Source organism: Gavia stellata, chromosome 8 (assembly GCF_030936135.1).
Source record: "Gavia stellata isolate bGavSte3 chromosome 8, bGavSte3.hap2, whole genome shotgun sequence".
NCBI lineage: Eukaryota > Metazoa > Chordata > Aves > Gaviiformes > Gaviidae > Gavia > Gavia stellata.
Window position 1 is genome coordinate 29,378,949 of NC_082601.1, and position 22,266 is coordinate 29,401,214.

Below are 22,266 nucleotides of genomic sequence, written 5' to 3' on the forward strand. Positions count from 1 at the left end.
TATGGCACTATGCCAAAGGATTATAACACTTTGGGGAAATTAATCTGCTGCCAATTATATGTATTTATAATATTATACAAGTGTATAAAACATCAAATTATTGATGTTAGTTCTGTTAAAATAACTTTTATGTAGTATCTGATGCCAGTTACCTTTTAAATGCAGGTCTAACATGCAGATTCTAGGTTTACAGTGATTTAATTTTTGTTAAAATAATTCAATGTTTAGAATTTATTACATATTATATATTCATATGATTATGATGATGACTACTACAGAAATACTTTGTGTTGAAATAGTAAGATTACTTCAGGTCTAGCTTTCTGTCCACTGCTGCTAGTATTTTGTTCGGTAACAACGAAACATGCACATTTAGGGCTGGTTGGCAACTCTGTTTAGTTTGCACTGCAAAAATCAAATGAGGAAAAAACTGTTTGATATGTGCAATTTATAACCTGTTTCTTTTGCTTTTTAAGTAGTTGAAGTTATCAATCTAGGCTTTTGATAAATGTGTATTAAGTAAAATGGTACAAATGAAAGTTAGAAAGCAAGTTCATAGCATTCACGAGCTCTTAAAGGAAAAAAATATTTTTTTTTTCAAACGGAAGACAAAAATATCTCTGCTTTGAGCCTACCAGAAGCTCTTTTTAGTAGGAAAGTATGTCTTAGGAAAGCAATACAAAGTAGTGCTACCCACTTATTGGTGTATATGCTATATATGTTCATATGGTGCCGTTTGCTAACTATGCATTTTAAGAGAATTGAGATTGTGCCTCATTGTTGTGAAAAGAACAGGGACTAGATAAATATATGGCAGTTCACAGATAGTGAAAGCACGTCTGTGCAAAGGAGTCTGAGAATGCAGCTCACTAGAGAGTAAAATTTATTTTCCAGCAACACTGAAATTTGAGAAGAGATTTTTACCGATACTGTTGGGATCAGACCCTTAACCTTCTCTAACCTCCCTCTGAAATAGGACCATGTTTAGCAGCATGCTTGTCTTGCCATGAGATTTGGGCTTTCTGAGTTGGGGAATGGGGAGCCAGTTCGTAGGCTTAGAGCCCTCCCGAGCACCGGCCCACTTCCCTGCCGCAGGGAGGCCTCCTGGGCCCTGCCCTGTTCCTGCAGGGCACTGAGGGGTACCGAAGGCAGGCTGGCCCTGCCATGTGGGGCCCTTCTGTGACAGCCTGGTGTCTTTGCGGTTGCTGGCCACCTTCTGCCCCCGCTCTCAGGACTGTGCCCTGGGTGGCTCTCCTGGTTCCTGGCGGGCAGGTGGCTCCTGTGCCCCTGGGCGGGTGGGGGTCACCCTGCGGGCGTCCGTCCTTCCTTCCTTCCTTCCTGCCCAGTCCGCGGCAGGCCCCGGGCCAGGGAAGTCTCTTGCAGGCTCAGCTTTATTCTGTGCTGTATTTTTTTGAATTTGGACTTCATGCAGCTTCAAGTCAAACAAGAAATGCTAGCCACAGAATTGTGGGGCTTCATACTGATAATTTTCCCTTGCTTTTGGAGTCAGACTCGACTGTACACTGCAAGTGGGGAACAGAAGGCTCCTATTGCGGAAGACAAATTCTGTCAGGAGTGTTCAGCCTCCAGTCTAATACATTTTTCCTACTGCAGATAGCACTTCTGGGTTTATTATAGCTTGCTCTCAAAAGTCGTCATCTCTGTCTCAAGGCTGTTGTGCTTTCCAATGTAAAGCAGATTGATGCTGGCACATTTTTTCTATTTTAATTTTACAAAGTTGTCACACTGAAACTGTGCCTCATATTGGAAGTGCTTTGAAGTGAAGAGATAAACAAAGAGCTAAAATAAAATTAAAAAGGAGCATGAACAACATTTCATCTTGGTTTGTCTTTTTTAAAAATAAGTTGAATGGATGTAGTACCCTTGTGCCACTGTAGTAAGTCTGCAAACATTAGCTGATCAATCTAAATTGAGTTAGTGTATATGCGGTAAGCAGAAACAGGTGAAAATTAGGTTATCTGTGCCCAACTCTTTCTATTTGCTATGAACAGTGAGATATAAACTAGTTTTTAGACCTGATTAGTTTTGTTTATTTTCAGAGAGGGGCAGAGGCAGAACATATGTTATATCTACCATAGTTATTAAACCAAGAAACTATACGAAGTCACTAGCTCAATTGTGACATTTGCAGATAAAGGTAGAAAGCCCTGCTATAAATAAATCTGAAGTGAATCCAGGAGGAAAAACCAGCAGCAATCCTTGGTACATTTCAGTTTTGTCTCTGTGAAAAACAAAAAACCCAGGAATTTTCTGTCCTTTCAGTAACAAAAAATGAAGTCATTGTCTCTCTCTCTGCCAGTGTCAGAAATGCCAACCCATTTATAATCTGAAGTATGGTTCATAACTTCACTTTTTTTGGTTTGTAGACTCCCAAAAATTTTCCAATGAAGACAGTAAGCTAGATCTTCACAGTTATTTTTTATGAAGTTCTAAAAGTAGTCAAGGAATTTAGAGGTCTGTTGACCGTAACTTGAAGCTGTTGTCTGCAGCAATAAAATACAAAATACCAGTGGCAAATATGCTCTCACTGTTAAAATTCTTGGGTGCACAGTTACTATTATTTTTTGATTTACAGGGAAATGACAACTGTCCCTAGACCAGCTTTGAAAACATGTAATGTGTAACAGCTTTTACACCGCTATAGAAGCCTTTTATACGCATTTATGCACCTTTCCTTACTGGTGAGAAGCAGCAATTGCACAAAAAAAAAAGCATGATTTCTCCAAAGTGGCAGGATGAGGTCCTTTCCTGAGATTGCAGTCGTACCTATGCAGTAGTGGCCTGTGTTCTCATTTCCCAGCAGGAAGGTAATTCTCATTTTATTTTTCTATGGCAAGAAGTCTCACTACCACTGCAGAATGTAAGTAAAGACCCAGGAGACCCAGCTGTGGGCTTCCAGTCCCATTGTTAATCCAACTTGAAACTACTTGCTCCTAGAATGCAGCATTTGTTTTCAAGCCAGTACCTTACCTGTGTCGTGTTGTAGCTCTCTAAAAATCAAGCCAAATGCAGATCTAGAAATCTAGTGTTGTCCTTTCCACTAGTTTGAACAGGCTCATGAGCAGTAGTCTTGATGTACTGATATTTTAAAACTTCTATGCCCATTCAGTCTGGATGCTAAAGAATCAAAGGATCCTCTTATTAAGAGAGAGCTAATGTTTTCTTGGACAGAGGTTCTCTGTCACTCATGTTTACCAGAGAACTATTTTTAATAAATAAAAGTTAATTAGTTCACAAAATTTTAACAACTTCTGCCCTTTCTGCAAGCTAATTGAGAACCTGGCAAGAATCATTCCCCAGTGCTGTTTTCCAGAGCCCTGAACCCCTCTGAACTGAACTGCTGATAACCTTTGCCTTTTCCCTAGAGTAGGGGTTTGTGGCAATAGCATTTACTGTTAGGTTTTCTGGCATTTAGCACCATCAGTGATCAAATGTGCCTGTTCTGCCTTCAAGAGGGTTGTGAGGATGAATGAAATACGCTCTGAAGTGTTCAAGTTCTTTCCATCAGACCAAAATTCAAGGTCTACTAATGTTTCTGTGTCATCTCTCACTTCAAAGGTATCTGCCCTTTGACTTTTAAGTTGTGCTGTTATTGTTGGGGCCCCTTTGGGTTGCCTGAGGCTATCAGATGTCCGAATAGCCATAACAACAGAAATAATATTTGCTTTCATATGGTAGACAGTTCCTGTTTGATTATTACAAAGATGTAAGGCAGTTCAGGCTTGGGGGACGGGGAGGGGGGAAGAACAGTTCAAACTCTCTTTCAGTTTCAATTCACTTCCCTGAATCCTTGCGTTTGTGTTTTCCAGACTTGGTGGTGCTTGTAGCTGTCAGAATTGGATACAGCTATAGGGATTCTTGCACAAAGGAAACAAACAAATTTTCAGTCCAGATCAAGTGTAATTATGCCTGAAGTTGTTCTGGTTGGGTTCCTGTTTAAGTTCCAGTGAAGGTTTGCTAGCTAAACTTGTTGCTATTGAAATTTATAACCATTTAAACAGGAAAGGGTTATTTGCTGGGAGAGGATACGGCAGATAGAAAGCTTCATCTTTGTTCCTCTTAGAACCTGGGCTTCTTTCGTGCTCACAACACTGTGCTTGTAGGCAGTTCACGCTTGAGGGAAACGAACTGTTCAGACAGGTTTTTGAGTTGGAGTTCAGCTCCCCAGGCCTCTGTACGTGTGATCTCCAGCCTTGATGGCCCCATTACAGTTACACAGGAGTGAGTGTGTATTGGGGAAGCTCCAAGTAGCTTAAAATGTAGCAGTGCATCGGTTTAGTGACTCAGATCAGTGTTATCCTGTTATTCCACTGTTTTGTTTCATGTATCCAGTACTTCCTATTAAAATATTAAGCTCAATTCACCATGCTTTTTTGTTGAAATTTAAAGCCCTGCATGAGATTATGAACAGATACTTGAAAAAATGCAATCCCTCAATGATCCTCTTTTCTACAGGGAGCTACGTTTGTCTAGGATGTATTGCTCGTGCCTGCAGGATGTACCATGTTTCAGGGGTCCTAGACTATTAAGCTCATTCTCAGAAGAAAGCAGTGAATGCTTCCTTCGGTTGCTTTTGAATTCGGTAAAGTTCATCTCTGAATGAGAGGCCTTTCTTTAGGCTTCACAAAGTAACTCATTGAAGCTATTTCTTTCTACCTTTTATTTCTAGAAGAAAAGATAATGTCTTTAGTTTTGAGTACTTAGAACACATTACAGTGATTTTGAGCCATTAAAGATGCAGATTAGTAGTGCTCAATATAAGATGCAAGCAAAGTCTAGCAGCTTGCAGTGCTTTGGATTTTTATAATGCAATTATAAAGTCTTCAGAAGAAGCTTTGCTTTTCTGTGTGATAGCATAAAAAACTTCACTGTACAAAATATTTTATAAATTTGCTTTTCTAAATCATAAATTTTAGCGAACTTGGCATAGGTAATATTGTTTTCTTAAAAAGTCAGATTAAAAAAAACCTACAAAAAACAACCCACCCCCTTACCCCCAATATGCTGCTGGTCTTCCAGAATTTCTGGTTGTGGTCTATTTCTAATTATAATCAGACCTGGATAATTAATGTTGGGTTTATTCATACATAACAATATTTGCAATATTTAACTAGTAAACAAAACTGCACTGTGCTTTGTATCTAAGCATATTGTACTGAAGTTTTAAAGCTTAAATAATTCACATACATAAAAACTTTGTTAACTTACTGTTAAGGTCACTCAAATTTTCTTTCAACACATTTCTTAAAAAATCAGGGAAATTGTAAGTTAAGGAAATAACTATCATTTAAATTAATCTCACTTTACATGCCTTAACTCAGAAGCATCATAAAGTGCTCGGATGTACTGAGCCTTTGTCACTCCTTCATGCATCTCACTTTCTATCACAAGCACAGTCTTAACTGACCTCAGCCCTCCCAGGTAGCCATAAAAAAAAGACAAAATTGTAAAAACGAGGAAATCTGGAGAAGGTGGTTTGCAGTTTGGGAGGGATGAACTGCAGGACAGATGTATTCTAGAAGTCAGGGGACAGGTTTGCGTGGTCCTGTAACTTGCACAAAGATTTTCTTTTTTTTTTTAATAGGCTACTTCTGCTTTACATGTAAAACAGATCTGTTAGCCACGTTATTTCCAAGAGCACCTTCACTGGGTTGCCTCTGGGTCAGCTCATAAAACAGCTTTTCACTACCGTTTGCTTCACGTTCTTCTGTTTTGTACCAGTGTCTGAGACAAACTGACTCAAATAGGTAACAAAGAGCAAACAGCTCAGTCCACGGCAGTTATGGAGTACAATGCTAACTGGAAGCTTTCATTCAGTGAATCATAATAAAATGGCAGTCTTGGAGATAGTGGTGCAGCTGAAACTAGAGGTTTGTAAAGCAAAGCTTTCAGTTTTTCAGTCTTGCTAAACATGATCAAACATTTTCTTAGTGTTAAAAGAGTGTGTAGATTTTGAGTTTCTTAGCCTAAAAAGAAGAAAGAAAATACTGCCTTTTATATCTACTCAGAATGTTTCAAAAAAATCTTCAGAATTGAATAGAATACTGAAATGGAAGCTGCATATCTGCAAATGTGAGTAACACCCTTGTGTCTCCCTGGGTTAATTATTGTGTAGAGTACTTTGTAACTTGCTGGAGTGCTCTGATGTGATTTGCTTTGGTTGAGACCTAACTGTGAAAGAAAATAGTAGTTAGGTATTGAGTTGACACGTACTAAAAGTAGTTTGGGACTTGATTTACTTTGGTATTTGGTGCCATGCTTTTGTTTTTTGAGTTCTGAGGAACTGGAAACAAGGGCGTTACTTTGCCCCAGCGTGTAGTTTCTCTGCATATCTGAAACCAGCTTGAGTATCTTCTGTGGAGGGGTTAGGAAACCATGGAGCTATGTAAAAGCATGTGAGGAGATAGATTAGCTATTTTCTTCCACTTTGTGGCAAACACTTATATACTAAACGTGCCTCTGCAATACTTTGTTTCTACGACATCACTGATGTAAATGAGAATGTTTATTTTAAAACAAGAATAAACAGAAATTCTGCTGGGAATTTCTGCTGGAAGACTTTACCAACTCTTCTCACAGCACACTTTTCTCCTATTTTTCTCAAAAGCAAAGAAACAGGCATAGAATTGAGCCAGGCATGTTTGTCCAGGAACACATGCAAGAAATAGAAGAACTGATAACTCACGCTGTTTTCTGTCTTTTGGAGAATTACTCGTTTGTTCATGTTGCCTGTTGTGCTCACCTAATCAACAGCAATGTGTTCTCTGACCTTTGTTCTTGCAATTAAAGATGCTGCTAGTAGTCAACAACTATAGTGTAATTAAAGCCACCTTAACATTAAATCCACCGTAACATTAAAAAAGCAGTTTCTGTTGATAAATGTAACTTTACAGTGTGAAAATTAATTTACCCATGTGATTTCCTTTGCTCATTTTCTTTAAATGATTAAAAAAAAATAATCATGGTTGTGAGAATTCTGACTGAGATTGTCCCCCTCATAATCTGATCAGTATGTTAAACTGTGCTCGTTATAATATCCTGAGCTTAATTCTTATATATAGCTTTATTATTGCTGTACTATTTTATTCCTACTTAATATGCTGATATGTCTTTGCTTAAGATATTTTGTTCACCCTGCTTTCCTTCAACCATGTGAAAAATCCTGTTTTCTTCCACTGCAATTTTTAGTGCTGTCAAATTATTTACTAACCAGTGCTGTTATTTCAAGATGTAGTTAATAATTAACATGAAACCAGATCATTTTATGAAGGTTATTTTCTGATGACTTCTAAAAATCCTAGGAGAGGTTGAAAATACCATTATGATTCATAAGGATTTGTTGGAAATAACAATATACTCTCAGGTGATATGTCTCTAGTTTAAATTACCTGCTAGGTTTAAGATAAGCCAGTGATAGTGATGTCTTGGCTCACAGGAGTCAACTCGGATATATTAATAATATCCACTCATAAATTCAGGGTAACACTGTGCCTGTAATTTCAGATCCTAAAATAAGGTTTTGTATACAGTTGCACAGAATTAAAATGCTACACAGTTGCCTTAATTTCCATAGAGAATTGGGATCAAGATCAAGGACTTTATGTAGGGCAGTGTGTTTTCTTCTATTTGGATGCAGGCAACTCTCAATTCCTTGAAGAGATTCGGACAACATTTTAACCCTTATTCACTTGTCTGATGCTGTCTAGGTGAAGATGTTCTTATGGTCCCTTACAAACATTTTTAAGACTGATGGCCTGTTTTTCCTTTGACAAGTTCTTTCTTAAAAGTTAGGTTTAAAGTATGCCAACAGAGAAATTTAGGAGCATCTCTAGTCTGGGGTTTACCTGTCAAATAGAGGCCTCGCAAGACCAATTTCTGTTGTTTTTTTCTTAGGCCATCATGATAGCTTCCTGGCCACAGTGTTGGGGAGGTTTTGTTGAGAATGAAGGTTGGCAATTTGGTTTGGAGAATGCCCAGAGACAAGGAGAGAGTAGGATTTCTAAGAGAAGTAATTACTTCCCGTATTGAGATACGTTGTGAGACTTCCTTAGTATGTTTGTGACCAGATATTATTTTGGAAGAACTTCACCTGCAAGTTCTTTATATATACACATATGTACACACACACTCTTATACATATGTGTGTATATATATATAAAAGACAAAAAAATTATTTTGATAATTTAACATCTCTTAAAGTATGGAGAAAATGGTTAAATGTTAGATGTCTACAGGATGATGCTCAGACTGTTACCGATAAGCTGCTCAGACTGAAGTAAGCTGGTCAGTCTTTCATTAACTCAATGCCTGAATCTTCTGAAAAGTAAATAAATTTGCAGCCCACAAAGTTAAGGGGGAAGACTTAACTCCCAGCAGGAATGAAAGTGCCTTTAATCTAAACAGGCAGTGTAATTTTAGTACCTTGTGTTCAAGGGCTGCAATTCCAAACTGAGGAAGCTCTACACTAATCACAAACTGTGGTTCCCTGGCACATTGTGGAAGCATCTTGGGAAAACACTGGATGAGTGGGTCTCTGAGAGCATTCCAGTCCTTGTCATGCTATAGATTGGGTCTCTCATAGGACCCTGATCTTCGATTTCACGTGAAGATTTCTGATTTCATGGAGTATGGTGGGCATGTTTTCTACCTTAGCTTTTTAGCAGTGTTTCCTTTGTAACCTCTTACGTTCTTGTTTAGTCTTTATCCTTTCAGAGTGCAGCAGGAGCTGTATTTCAATACCTATTGACCGCACCATATTTTCAAGAAATTAATTCTCGTCTCGTCTCTTGATATCTGTATGTATTGCTGGCTAGTCTGTATACCACCATTAGACCGAAAAAGGGGTCTTTGGCTATTGCATTAGTGCCTAAAGGCGATCATATATTGAAATATAAGACGTGTCTGGGTGTTTGGTATGCATGTTTTTTTAATTACTGATGTCAGTTCAGTGTTCAACCTTTGATAAGGGCAAGCAGTGAAGGATATGAATCTCACACATCTGGAGGAGAAGCTTCTAAGTTGCTCTATATGCTTCTGTTTATTTCATAGAGAGTGGGCTCTGTTGGTGTTTAGTTAGAAAAGCAGGCTGGTTTTTTCATGTTCTTCTGCTTAACACGGCTTGGTTAATAATGTTTCTGTGACACCTTTTTTTTGACTGTTTATGCTGTTGGCCACTGTATTGTGCAGACATGCCTGTGCGTACTGGACTATAGGAAATGATGTAGCTGTTTTACAAAGATTTAGTCAAAGCTAAAATAGTCATCTGACTGCACCATCTGTCTTGTGCTATCTCCTCTCTACACATTCTTCAGGCTCCAGCATTACTTGCACACACAGTCACATTCTGATTGTTGTCTCTCCGGTTCTGCAGTGAGAACATTCTAAATATTCATAATGTTATGTATATAACATGCTAGGTGGCTGTGTATTATTAGAAGTCCTGGGCTTTAAGCACGCTGTCATCCATTCTTCAGTAAACACAATTACATTGCCCTATCTTTCATCTCTTCTCTAATGAATCCATGCTAATTGATTAATCAGCGCTGTTGTTTCACTATGATAATCCCATATGAGGAATAGTAGTAACATAACTAGCAATTACTGACATATGTTGTACACTGAGGAAAACATAATGTAATACACCGTAAATGGCAAACCCAGATCAGAAGGAACAGAGTGCCTCGGCCGGGCCTCGTGTTCCACAGCACAGCTCTGTCTGCTGGGAGGAGAGGTGGGCCAGGTGATTCTAGATGGTCTTTGGATGTGAGTGTGACCTGCTGATCACTAGTACAGGGAATATCTCGGGCTATCACTGATTGGTGGTGTGTTACAAAAAGGCATGTCTGAGAAGATGTGGGCAATGTGATCAGCTATACCTCTTTCAGACCTTCACCTGGCATTCGTTACTGAAGTGACTGTCTTCTAGACTTAAAACATAGCTATGGCAGTGACTTCTAAAGCGAGATAAAGAGCATTCTTATACCATTACAGCATCTTACTGATGTTACTGTTTAATTTCCAAAGCAATGAGTTGAGATTTCCGATCTAAGACAACGCTTAGTGTTGGCTCTCGCAGGCTGTGAGCAGTGCTTAGCAGGCCAATGGATAGTAACAATTGGCTTTTCCTTGCTGTTACAGAATCTACAGAACTATGGATTCCTGTTGACCAGCCTAGCTTGTTCAAGGCATCACATTATATGCTTCATTCATAAAGAGAATTAGCAGCAAAAGATCAAATACAATCTTTAGTGAAGTCCCTTTTTTAACCTTGAAAATGGGTGTGGCTTTTAAATTTTGGAAACCATTGCTGTTCACTCCCACTGTCATTGGGGATGGTGAATATATAAGTAATTTTCATTTGTATGAAAAAGACAGCTAAATTCAGTAATGGATTTATTGCAAGGAATAAACATGCAAGGTTGAAGTATCATTTGTATGTTCAGCCTTTAGATAATACACATTCTTTAGAAGCCTTTCAGATAATATTAAGGGCATATTGGTGTAGCAAAAGCAGAAAGTTTTGATTTGGTAGAGCAATTATGTTTGTAAAGGTATTTTTTTTTCTTTTCTGTGTTGGGCATTAGTGGGTTTTTGGTTTTTGTTTTTATTTTTTTAAGTGTTCAGAATTAGTAGTTTTGTAGTGTGAATAAAATCCGAATTCAATTTTTGGGGGAAATGGTGATGTGGCATCATACATAAGACTGTCTAGATAAGATTTAGATGTTCACTAAGTAATACTTCCATGAAGAAATTATCCTGATGTAATATATAGTGGCTTCAGAGATTTTTTTCATTTACTTTTTAAACGGAATACAATCAGTTCCTCTTTGCACAAATAAAGGAGTCAAAATAAGCATTTGTAGTTTGCAAATCTCTTGTAAAAAGTTCTGCTAATAAAAGATCTTGTGAGGCTTAAAAAAGTGAGTCAAGCTAGGGAAGATAATGCTGATGTTCTCTTGGTCTGAGAAGATTTGGTGGATTTTCTTGTAGAAGTATGAATTTCTTCCCTACTTTTGCAATATGAATTGCCCAATGGCAGTTTCCAACCGAGAGAAGGGATTAGTGTGCATTTGTAGAGCTAATGATAGTACACTTTTTTGTTGCCATGGGAATGCTTACAAATAATTTCTATAGTAATTCAAATGTCCAAAGGTGGTGCACTTTCTTTGAACACAGATTTTTATCTCCAAGTGGGTGATACAGAGGAAATCACAAGTTTTAGCTTAGAAACACTTGCTTCTTCACTGCCTTGCATTTTTGATAGCACTGGTAAATGTTCTCTGTAAATAAAAGACCACCCATGGATTTCTGGACAGTAAATTTAGCAATAGCCCTTAAATACAATATTTTATTTACCTTTTAGTGTTTTAATATCCTAGCAGAATCTCAGGATTTATCTATGCGACCGTTAATACCTAGGCACAAGAGTTTCCATGCTTCAGGTCAGCCACAATCTTTTTAAATGCTCTTAGCATGGATGAGCTCAAATTAATAATCTTGCTGAGATGCAAATAATACTGGCTCAGGCACACTGACCTCCTAATACTGCTTTGTAGTGTCTAGTTGGCTTGTGGTGCAGGCAGAGAGCTCATGTATGTCTTCAAAAGACCGTGTAGACACACTCAGAAACAATGGAGGGCTATTTAAGTCAGTAACCTTCTCTACCTAATCTTGTTGCTACTTTCTCCTGTTAATATAGCTTTCATCAGGAAAAGAGCTATACATTGACTTCAACTCTTTCTGCAGGTATTGGTAAACTAATTTTTGTCTGATACTGGACAGACACTGATGTTTTCTAATTGTAGAAAATAGAGGTTCATCTTCTAAAATTCTGTACACCCTATAGAATTCTAATGTGTCTTCCATCATGAAAACTCCTCTAGGAAGCATTCAGTAGCGTACGTATGTTTGAATACCTACCTGATCGAAGTAGGCCATTAAAATCAGCATGATGGGGGAGAGGGCTAATAAACGTATCCTCTGTTTTAAAGGTGCCAGTGGTCATATGGCTGGCCAGTTAGTCCATCCTTTCAGTAATTGTTCCAATATTAACAGCTCCTAAAAGTTGTGAACACTTACCATATTACTTACGTTTCCAGTAGTTTTTTGGTTGGTGTTGGTGTGTGGGTTTTGAGGTGGGTTTTTTTTTTTTTTGTCGTCCCCTCCTCCCCCTTTCTTTTTACTTCAAGAATTAGTCACTGGCCAGTAGAGGTGCTAAATCCAAATATTTATCAATATGCTATCAGTGCTTTTAAAAGTGGTTTCTGCTGCTTTGGAAAACACATTGCTCACACCTCGCCCTGGAAATTCTTAAAATGTTGGGCTTAAGTCCAGAGTTTTATGTGAGTAAAGCTACTTTTGGAGACTTTTTAACTGAGGCAATTTTTCTCTTTTTCTTTTCCTCTGAGCCCTTCACAAAGGGAAGTACTTAGGCACTCAAGCTGCACCTCTTCCTTCCCTTCGTCTAGGCAAAACAACTGCCAAGAAAGGTGGGAACTCCAGTACTGTTACAACTAGTGGATTTTTTTGTTTGTTTTGCTTAGTGTTAGACAAGTTTTTCATCTGAGGGCTCTTGGAGAGTTTCATGACCAAAATTATATGTAACAGTTTTGATCTCCAGGCCTAAGTCAATCCTTTCTGCTCTTAAAAATAAAGAACTTACTGTTTATGTAGGACTTTGGAAACAGCAATGCTCTCTTTCTTATGCAGAAAATGCTCCTCAGCTAGATTTTTGGAATGGTTGGGACTGGAAACAGATTGGGAGTAGGTAGAGCGGGAAGGGTTCGGGAGAATATTGGCAAGGTGTGTTTTACACGTAGAGGTTGAACATACCCAGGAGAGCTCAGTGGGAGTTATGAGGTGAGAAACTGGCTGGTGTAGCTTGTGTCCCTGAAGAACTGAGGTTTTGGTTCCTGCTGACTCCTGTGCTCCCTGGGAGCTGTGTTTGATACCAACAGTATCTTGCCCATGTAGCAGGCAGGGGCTTCACAGTGTGCTTACTGACTTTGGACCAGTGGTAACTAGGAGAGTAGATGTTGCCTCCCTTGCTTAACTCCATGAGGTACTCTTCCCCCGGCTTCTCGGTGTGAGTGCAGCCTGTTTACTGTTGAGAATTTGCCCTCGTAATCTTTTGACAGAAGTTGTTGACCACTGAGCTAAGGCAGAAGCAATAATTTTTAATATATGTGTCTGTGTGTAAGATGTTCCTGTCCCACTTTTCACAATGATACCGAGTACTTCAGTGGAACTGCTCATGTGATACAGTTGCTTCTAATCTGCTTCAGTACAAAGTCGACCAGAGTAGTTGACCTGCTGGGGAAGGGGATTTCAGCTTGATTTTTGCATTGAACAACGCAGTGTATGTAATCCACCAGTAGCGTTCAGTTGTGATAATAACCCTCAGCACAGAGTTGTTAGCAAACAATTTGGAGGAATGATTTCTTACTCCAGACTGATGCCCAGGACAGTGTCTATTTATGCCCTTGGTTTAATAATATCCTTTTAAGGGCCAAGACCACAGCTCGCTACAATATTCAAGAAATCCACTGGTAGTTGAGGGGGGAAAATGTTGCTGGTGTGGTTCCTGAAACTGTCATGTAATTGCTAAAAGCCCTACTATATTATGGCTTTTCTTTGTGCTGTGCTAATTAAACATGAATCCGCTTGCATATTATTAAAAATATCAGAAGATGTACAGCTATTCTTATGTTGAAAAATATCTTTTACCAGTCCAGTAGTATACATTTCAATTGACAACACTGAAAGAAGCTGTATGATTACTTTCATATTTGTTGCCTGCCTAAAAATCATCTTTAGCAAGTGATTAATTGCATTTGTAGATTCTGCACAATTGCATCAATTATCCATTTCAAATGAATTTCATTCTGAATAGTTGAGAGGATGATGTAGTTTAATCAGTAAGTGAAATGGAAGTATTGTAAGCTGTTTAAAAATACTTAGCACGTTTTATGGAGGCAGAGTGATTTAAATCAAGGAGACCGCTGGAAAAGTAAGAAATATGCAGTAACAAACACTAATATTTTTTCCTTCCATTTAGCAGTATTTTATTAGCTTGCTTTGCATTGGTTTCCATCCTTGACATATTGATGGTAGTTACACTGTGGGGATGTTTGATGGTTAGGGTTTTTTAATTGAGATAAATTAGTTGTGGTTATAAATATGCTTGTTTAAGTATGACAGCTTGCATGTCTGTTGATCAACATCATCTCTTTCAGACAAGCTCTGTAATGTTTAAGAACATACTGAGTAAGTTACTCAATTTTCTATTATTGGTTGGTTTTAAAAGGATGTTTGATATTTCATTACACTTAGTTATAAGGAAAAAAGGAAAGTCATATGTTAAAATAAAAAAATTAATCTGGAAAATTTTTTGAGGTGTTCTTATGCGTGTTTTTGCAATACTAAACCATTCTTAAACATATTTTAGGAAGTAGTTCTGGGTGTTACATAAAGCTGTGTGGGCAGGAAGATAGTCTGGTATTAGCTTGGTAATGAAAGGATAGCTAAGCAATGAAACACAGATATTGACACCAACTTTGGTTTTGTATCTAATATTTGAATGACTGAGTTTTGTGTAACTCACTGAAAGTTGGTATTTTACAATGTGTAGTGTTTAACCTATCCAGAGCCTCTGTTTTTAATGCTTTTCCCCAGTTACAAATTTTTTTTCTTCCACAAACATGTTTTGAGAACAGGTTTCTGCTAACTCATAACTTGTTACGTATTTCACTTGTCAGAGTGTTCCCTGGCCTTGAGACTCTGTACTTTGTAAGTAATAAAGATAACATAACTGTTTTCTTAATGTACGGTTTTAGGGCCAGAGCTTCAATTAGGCCCATTGTGGATTTAAGGCCAAATGGGGGAATCTAGATACTGATTTTAAGTCTAAAACATTTTTAAAACTTGTGGTTCACTGCATTCTTGTTTTTACAGTCTGAGGGTGGCAGGAGTATCTTGATGAAGGGCACTGGTTATTGTGGTCAAATGAAGTTTCTTAGCTGTTTCAGAAGTGCACATACACACACAATTATGTTATGTCCTAACAGACGAAAGCGTGCCGTGGAGAAGCCTTTCAGAGGCACAGTCATGTACAATTGGCCAGAACTTGAAAGCAGCACTCTATCTAGTGTTGGGCATTACATCAAGATACGTATAACTTTGGTTCAAATAGGGTTATCATATTTTAACCTGTGCTTGGTTATATTATTACTGAAGGAAAAAGAGCCTTTATGTGTGTTCCTTGAGTTATATAGTCTTGGGGATTTTCTTCTGTGTGCTATGTCAGCTGTTGCATTTGTTGCTGTAACTGAAGGTAAACACCTTTACTTTGTAGCACGGACTAATTGGTTTGGGAGTATTTATGAAAGTGCTGATTTTTGAAGCTAAAAATAGTGCTATAGCTCTTTAAGCTTATTCTGGCTGTCAGAAATGCTCATGTGATCCTGAAAGTGTTGCTAAAAATGTTCATTTTTTAAATATGGTAATTAAAATTGTCTGTTGTGAGAGCAGTAGATGAGACATTTCCTGCATTTGTAAACTAAGCATCCCTTTCACCCCCAGGTTTCCTTGCATCTGACTGTTTGTTATGTTGTAGGATCTGAACTCCCACTGAACCTTCTTGGAAGAAGGTTTACTGTTGGCCAAGTAGGGAGAGTGAGCTCTGCAGCCTGCCACCCTGCTCCGTGACCTTCTGCTTTAGAGTTTGGATGCCTTTCCTTTGTTTTAAAAAGCTGATGCCCTCAGGGAATACAATACTGTAAACTGGAACTTCAGACACACATTTTCACTTCTAACTTAGTCATGAAAAGAAAGTTTCAGATAAAGATACTTCCCTGTGGGAATACCAGACTGCTTCAGTCCTAATTTGAGTAGATTCCATGTGTATTTCTTTATTAATAGATCTTATTTATTTCCTTCAAGTTTATTGTTAGTGTTTGATGACCATTTTGTACTCTAAATATACCCTGCACTCAGGATTTTCTCCAGTTGTTTATGTAGGCTTCCTATTCTCTAAATTTACCTAGTTCTGAGATTTGTCTTATGTTGGTTATTGTTTAACAAGAGGGTTTTTCCCAAGTAGAAGAGGATGGTTTTTGCTACATATCTTTTCTAGAAGTGATATATTTGCAACTTTATACTATCTGCAAACTTACTACTTGTCTTAAGAATAGTATTCTGAGCCTGTCAGGGAGAACTGAGGTGATTTAGGGTCCTTTTATGGCCACTGGTGGCCTGTGAATATTTTTAAAGCTGTCTTACTGGGCTAGGTAGTATAGTCCACTCTTGGGTGAATGTGCAAGATTTTGCTGCCAAAGAACCTCAACAAAAGATTTCTTTTTAGCTAAAATATAATGCAAAACTACACTGTAACCAGAGTTTAGTTAGAAAACAGACCTGGTGCAGTTTTTAAGATGTGAAAATCCAGGTTTTCTGGGTTGCAATGATAGTGAGAAAACAGAGTAGTGGGGCTGGTCGGTAGCCTGGCTGTCAGGGCAGCCATCTGCTCTGTTAGCTGTCCAGGGCTGCACCCTTTGTTTGAAATAAAAACATTTGTTTTGACCGTTTTCAGTCAATTCTGTCTCTCCCTCTCTCTTTTTCTAGTCAGAAACCGATACTTTGACACCTTTGTCCGAAAGTGCCACTATTGCTTTGTTCCCCAGACTTCTTGTGTTTTTTAGGAAACGAGCATTTTAAAAAAATTAAAGAAATAACAGAGAATTTCTTATACTTCCTAACCTCAATAAGACCCGTGACTGATTCCAGCATATTTGTTGTTGGGGCTAATATATGTCCATGCTGACTGTTGAATTGAGAAGACTGTGCATGTTCACGGAGTAGAAAATGTTACTGGTATGTACTCTGTCACTCTTTCTACTGTTACACATACACATTTACCTAATTTGAGAGTGTCACATAATGAATACAAGACACTCAAGCATTTGGGTTACAGTTGTTTGCAGAGGGCTATTATTTAATAGGACCCCTCTCTTCTGCTTCAGTCCTAATTTGAAGAACACGCTTTTTGCAGCACTAAGAAAAATTGCCTAATTCAAACTATCCCTATGTAAATAAAATAAAAATCTTCCACTGTTCTTAGATGTGTATGCTTTCTTGGCTTTTGTTTTTACCACACCCATTTTGCATTTTATTCCTGTTTCCTAAGTGAAAACTGCAGTACTGTCACTGTAAATCTATTACACTGTCAGCTGAATTTGAGTCAAGTTTTGGGAGTCAGTGTCATTAATTCTGCTACTGTTGAAAAACTGACAATCAGTCTTTAGAATATGAAGAAGAGATTGAGAATTTTTGTGTGCATTGGATCATTGTCTTTTAATAGTCTTGTGCATTGTTGGTTTGCTATTATTCTGCTAGTTGGGCAGGAGATGATCTGTTTAAATTTGCTGTGCTTCTAATGAAATGCTGAAGTATGAAAGGAATTTGTCCATTTGTAGTGATTGTTATGTTACTGGAGCTCTAATGTCATTCTCGGAGAGCTCAATTATAATTTCAGTGTTATGGTTCATGTTTCCTTGATCAGTTAAGACTTTAAATATATCTGACTTTGTGCTTACTGACTTGAGTGTGTGATAATCTGTGATATGTGAGAGCACTATATGCCTTCAAATCAGAACAGGTGGTGGTGTGCAGGATGGGGGCTGTGACACTGAACTTCCCCCTGTGGCATTTCTGAAGTCCCTCGGTACACTTCTGTCCAGCTCAGGAGAGGGTAACTTTTCTTTAGGAGCCTTTACCCTTAAATTAAAAAAAAAAAAGCAAAAGCAAGCTGAATTGCAGTTACGAACTCCAAACTTCATCCTCTAATTCCTCAAAGAAGTTTTATCTTGTGAAATTATGAATATGTGGAAATGTGGGACTGTCAGGCACCTCAAAAGGCTGGATCATTATTTTCTGGAACAGGAATGAACATGTCTTGAAACATGTGACATGTTTTTAAATCTGTTCTTGAAGACCTCTGCTGAAGGTCTGACACCCCCAATATCTGTAACAATCCTGTTATCCAGCTTCAAGACACTTTTTGCTGGTCTGGTCTTTAGCAGAAAAGCAAGCTGTTGGTTGCCATCTTTTTGTAAGAACCTCTTACTTATCTTGGAGTGTAACTGTGCCCTTACCGATGTTCTGCTGTGTCACTAAACAAATCTAATTCCCAGTATGAGATTAGACTTGTTGATCAAAAAATGGTTCCTTGTGGTTTAAAACCTGTGAATCAGTCAAGAGAAACATGAGATGAGATTGTGTTCTGAACATCAGTATTTGTCATTACTGTGAAAACCATTTCCCAGGGAGGTGGAGAGGGAGGACAAGTACGGACGTAACCTCGCTACAGCAAGAACAACAGTAACCAAAAGCCCAGAAATAGAGAAATAACGTAGCTTATGCAGACTTGTGTAGACTGCAAGGGATGCTTTAAATAGCAAAACAGTTCTGAGGCATGAATAGCAAGTTCTCTATCATGCACTGAGCAGCACTGTGTTGCAGCCAGGGTCTGGAAGAAAAGAGAGTCTAGTTAATTCACAACCCAAAATCTGTTCATGGCTTGGCTGTTTTCAGCCTTCCAAAAAGACCAGCCTTTTAGCACCAGTGTCTTTAGTGGTTACCTAAAGGAGATTAGCTTTGTTTGGGAGCATTATTGTTAAGAGGTTTGTCTACTCCTGGCATCTGTTGCTACCACGGCACTATCTTTTTTCAAGATGAAGTCAACGTATGAAGGCTGCGTGTCAGATTTCTGTTGCTAACGCACTGCTTGAGGTTGAGCTCTTGATTTATGAGGTTAGTATGGAATATGATTCATATAACAAGAATTGCTCCTTGACATGTGGTTCCACTGTGAAAAGTGATTGGAAGGGATGGCACATACTCAATACACGTTTTTTTTAAATAGTTCTTCCATTAGTGACAGAAGTTTGCTTTCAGTGAGCTATATTGGTCTTGCAGTGGAAGCCAAGTCTCTTGGCTTGTGCTCCGATTCACACACAAAGAGAATTGCTACCAATATTATAGGTTCAAAAGCGGTGTGTGAACGAAGAGGACATCCAGCTTGATTTATATTCCAAAGGTTTGCTTGCACGGCTGGTCATGGTTCTTTTTTAAAATGCAAAGCAACCCACTCTTGCCCCCAACTCTCTTGATACTTATAAACTGAAAATAAGTCCTACAAATCTTTGAGGGACTGAAAACACCAAACCTTTAAAGCCATCTTTCTCAATAGAACCATCTTTTGAGAGAAATTGGAAGTTTTAATATACAGTGTAGAGCTCTTATTGAAAATTAAATTACCTACCTAGTTGGTTTTGTTCTTTGGAATTAATTTATAACATTGCTACCTTTTGCCTTGAGACAACTTGTTATGGCAAGTATATACACTGGAAAACTGTGCCACTGCAACAACAACGAAAAAATTATTAACTTTAGGCTTTATCTAGTTAAGATCAAGCTCTGAATTGAATTCTCTTAGTGTGTTGACAGCTGAAGATTTATGTCTTCCAGCTATATTCCTGTTGCAGAGTTGGCAGAAGTGACCTCTCCAAAGAAGGTCTTTGTTACAGATTTTGCTCTGTTTACATTATTGCCATAAGGGTTGCAATGAAGTACAGTACATTAAAGCTAATACATCACCTGCTGACAGTGGTCTTATCTCATTGGTACCTTTTTCCCTCTCCCAGTATGGAAAAAATGGAAACATTAAGAGTCTAAGGATCACAAAAAGTAAGTTAAATAATAGTTTTCAGGAGCTTTAGCATTAATGTCAAGTCCCTGTGTGCACTGTATCTTTGTGTCTGGCCAAATGGTTACGTAATTTCTTTTGCTGTGAAGTTACTGTGAAAATGTCTTTACCAGGTAAATGCTACTAAGGGATAGAAAGAGCAGAAAAAAAGCTGTTGCGTTTATCCAAGGTCTGTGGAATCCATTGTGAGAAAGGAGGTGGCTCAGGATGGGAAAGAGTGGCATTCAGGTTAGGTAGGCAGCAAGGGAGCAGTACCACAAGCTTCTCCGGTGGAAGCACAGTGGGACTCTGCTGTGAGGAGCAGGACTTTAGATACCCTCCTGTTTCTCAGAATGCTGTGTCGTGTACACTGCCTACAGAATGGGTCTTTCAGTCCTCACTGTCAGTGAGATGATGTTACTTATGATTTGTTTTCTCTTCCAAACATTCACTCAAAAATATAAATACAGCCATTGTTCTGTATGCATAAATATGTACGTAGTTTCAAAATGTGCTTTGAAATCTCTCAACAGGGTGCTTCCCAGGTATCCATTCAGGATGCGGAGATGAACCTCACCGGACCCACAGAACTTGTGTTGGCTCAGAGGGCCCGGCTCCCTGTCAGGTAGGAACATCTTCTGTTCTGTGCTGGCTCAAGTGTGGTTTGTCAACATGCAAGACAAGACTGACTTCTGATTCCAGCTGCACCTGTGAATCTGCATTGTGCTTATCATCATCACGGTCTCTTCCTTCTCGGCCCTTTCCCATCCTAAAAATGCACTCAATTCACATACTGAAGCACGTATTTGTGCATGACAGTCTTTTACCCTCGTTGATGAATATGAATGATTTTATTGTGGGGTTTGTAGTATAAAGCTAAGGGAGAAATATGCTACTATTGTATACTCAGTGGTTTTGCTTTCTACTCAGTCCTGCAAGTATTTAATGTCTTAAGGTAGAGGATGTTCTTTAGTAGTGTATTATATCTCAATAACCAACCAGTCACCTGAACCATATAATCCTAAAATGATCTTTTTCAATTAAAATGTCACCTCTGTTTTTGAGTGATAAGGTTATTACTTCGCTATATCCTGTAGTAGATTTTTATATCTATGTTTATACACTGTGAATATTATAGCCAATATTTGCAGTATTACCCTGTGCATTGAGTCACTAGAGTAGTCAGATAGAATGCATCCTTTTCCTCTCTTCTTTTATAACAAACCAGAGGTGACCAGTGCTGTTCGAACTGAAAGTGGTAGTGGTCACATTGATAGTTTGGGAAGTAACTTTTATTTTGACCAGTCTAAATTTTGAGTGAAATTTACCTAAATATATAATCTGCATTGGAAGCCAAGACAGTAAAGTTTGAGAGCTGCATAGCTGAAACAAGAGGAAACTAGGTGTTCTCAAGAGGTTTAATAATGAGCTTCAGGGTTTATTGTTCCTGAAATCACAGGAAAAATTCTAAGCGGCTGAAATGAAATGAAAAAAAATAATTTTGCAGGTTACATTTGTTACACCAAAATTAACAAGTCAGGCTGCAATACAGTGTCACAAAGTAGGTCAGTCAGATCCTCGGTGGTGGTAATAGAGAATTTGACCTGGCAAATTTAGACCAAAATGTTTCCATACTGCTATTCTCCTGTCCCACCATAAGCTTAAATTTCAGTTTTGACTGGTGATTAGGTTGTGCTGAAGTCACCTTTTTGAGTAGGCAAAGGAATTCAGTCCTTTGTCCAGTATGTTGTGTTTGTTGCAGAACTGCAGTGGTATCATAGCACACTGTATAATGAAATTAAGAAGTGTTACACGGCAAACTTCTGTGTGACAGCTAAAATGTCAAAAATTAATTTGTTTCAATTTTGACGATAGCAAATGATTATTTGCTATCATTTTGCAGTTTATAGTTGTTTGTCAAAACAGTATAAAATACAAACCATGAAATAAAAATTATATCTGCATGCCTTAATCTTAGAGCATTTATCCTCACAAACACCTGAGAAAAAACCAAGTGTTAACATTCCCATTTTACCTATGTGGGGAAAGAGGCATGAAGTTATATACCCAAAGCCTGTGGGGAAGTTGGCAAAAGCAGGGACTCTAACCTTGGTGGTCTTCTGAACCATGCCAGTATTTTAGTAGAAGGATCACCTTTCCTTTTAGAGCATGTCAAAAATTAGTCTTTTCCATGCAAGAGAGTTAATTTCTTAGTTTTTCTTGTTCTGTGAGTCATCATTTCATTTCTTTTATAGGAGATAAAGGTTGTGCTTTTCAACTCATCTGTCTGTCTGCATTTTTCCTGCCTCTTGGAGGCTTCCTTGTCACCTACTTTGTATGCCATTTTGTAGTTTCTTCTCTCACTTGCTGGTACTGATACATATTTTTAGAATGGTCTCATCATGAAAAGGAACTGGAGTGCTCTTCCAGCTTTCTCTGCACCTGCCGTGCCTCTAAGTTACACACTAGCTGATTAGTGTTCATCATGCAGGTATAGAACTTAG

At 38.3% G+C, this 22,266-nt stretch overlaps 1 protein-coding gene across 1 annotated transcript in view; it reads left to right on the top strand.

Annotated features, from left to right (window-relative positions):
* PARD3B (par-3 family cell polarity regulator beta) overlaps positions 1-22,266 on the top strand; it is a 427,904-nt gene that overhangs the window by 160,968 nt on the left and 244,670 nt on the right. Inside the window, exon 5 of the mRNA XM_059820147.1 lies at positions 20,296-20,387. Within this exon, the coding sequence (XP_059676130.1) occupies positions 20,296-20,387 (92 nt within the window). The remainder of the gene's footprint in view (positions 1-20,295; positions 20,388-22,266) is intronic.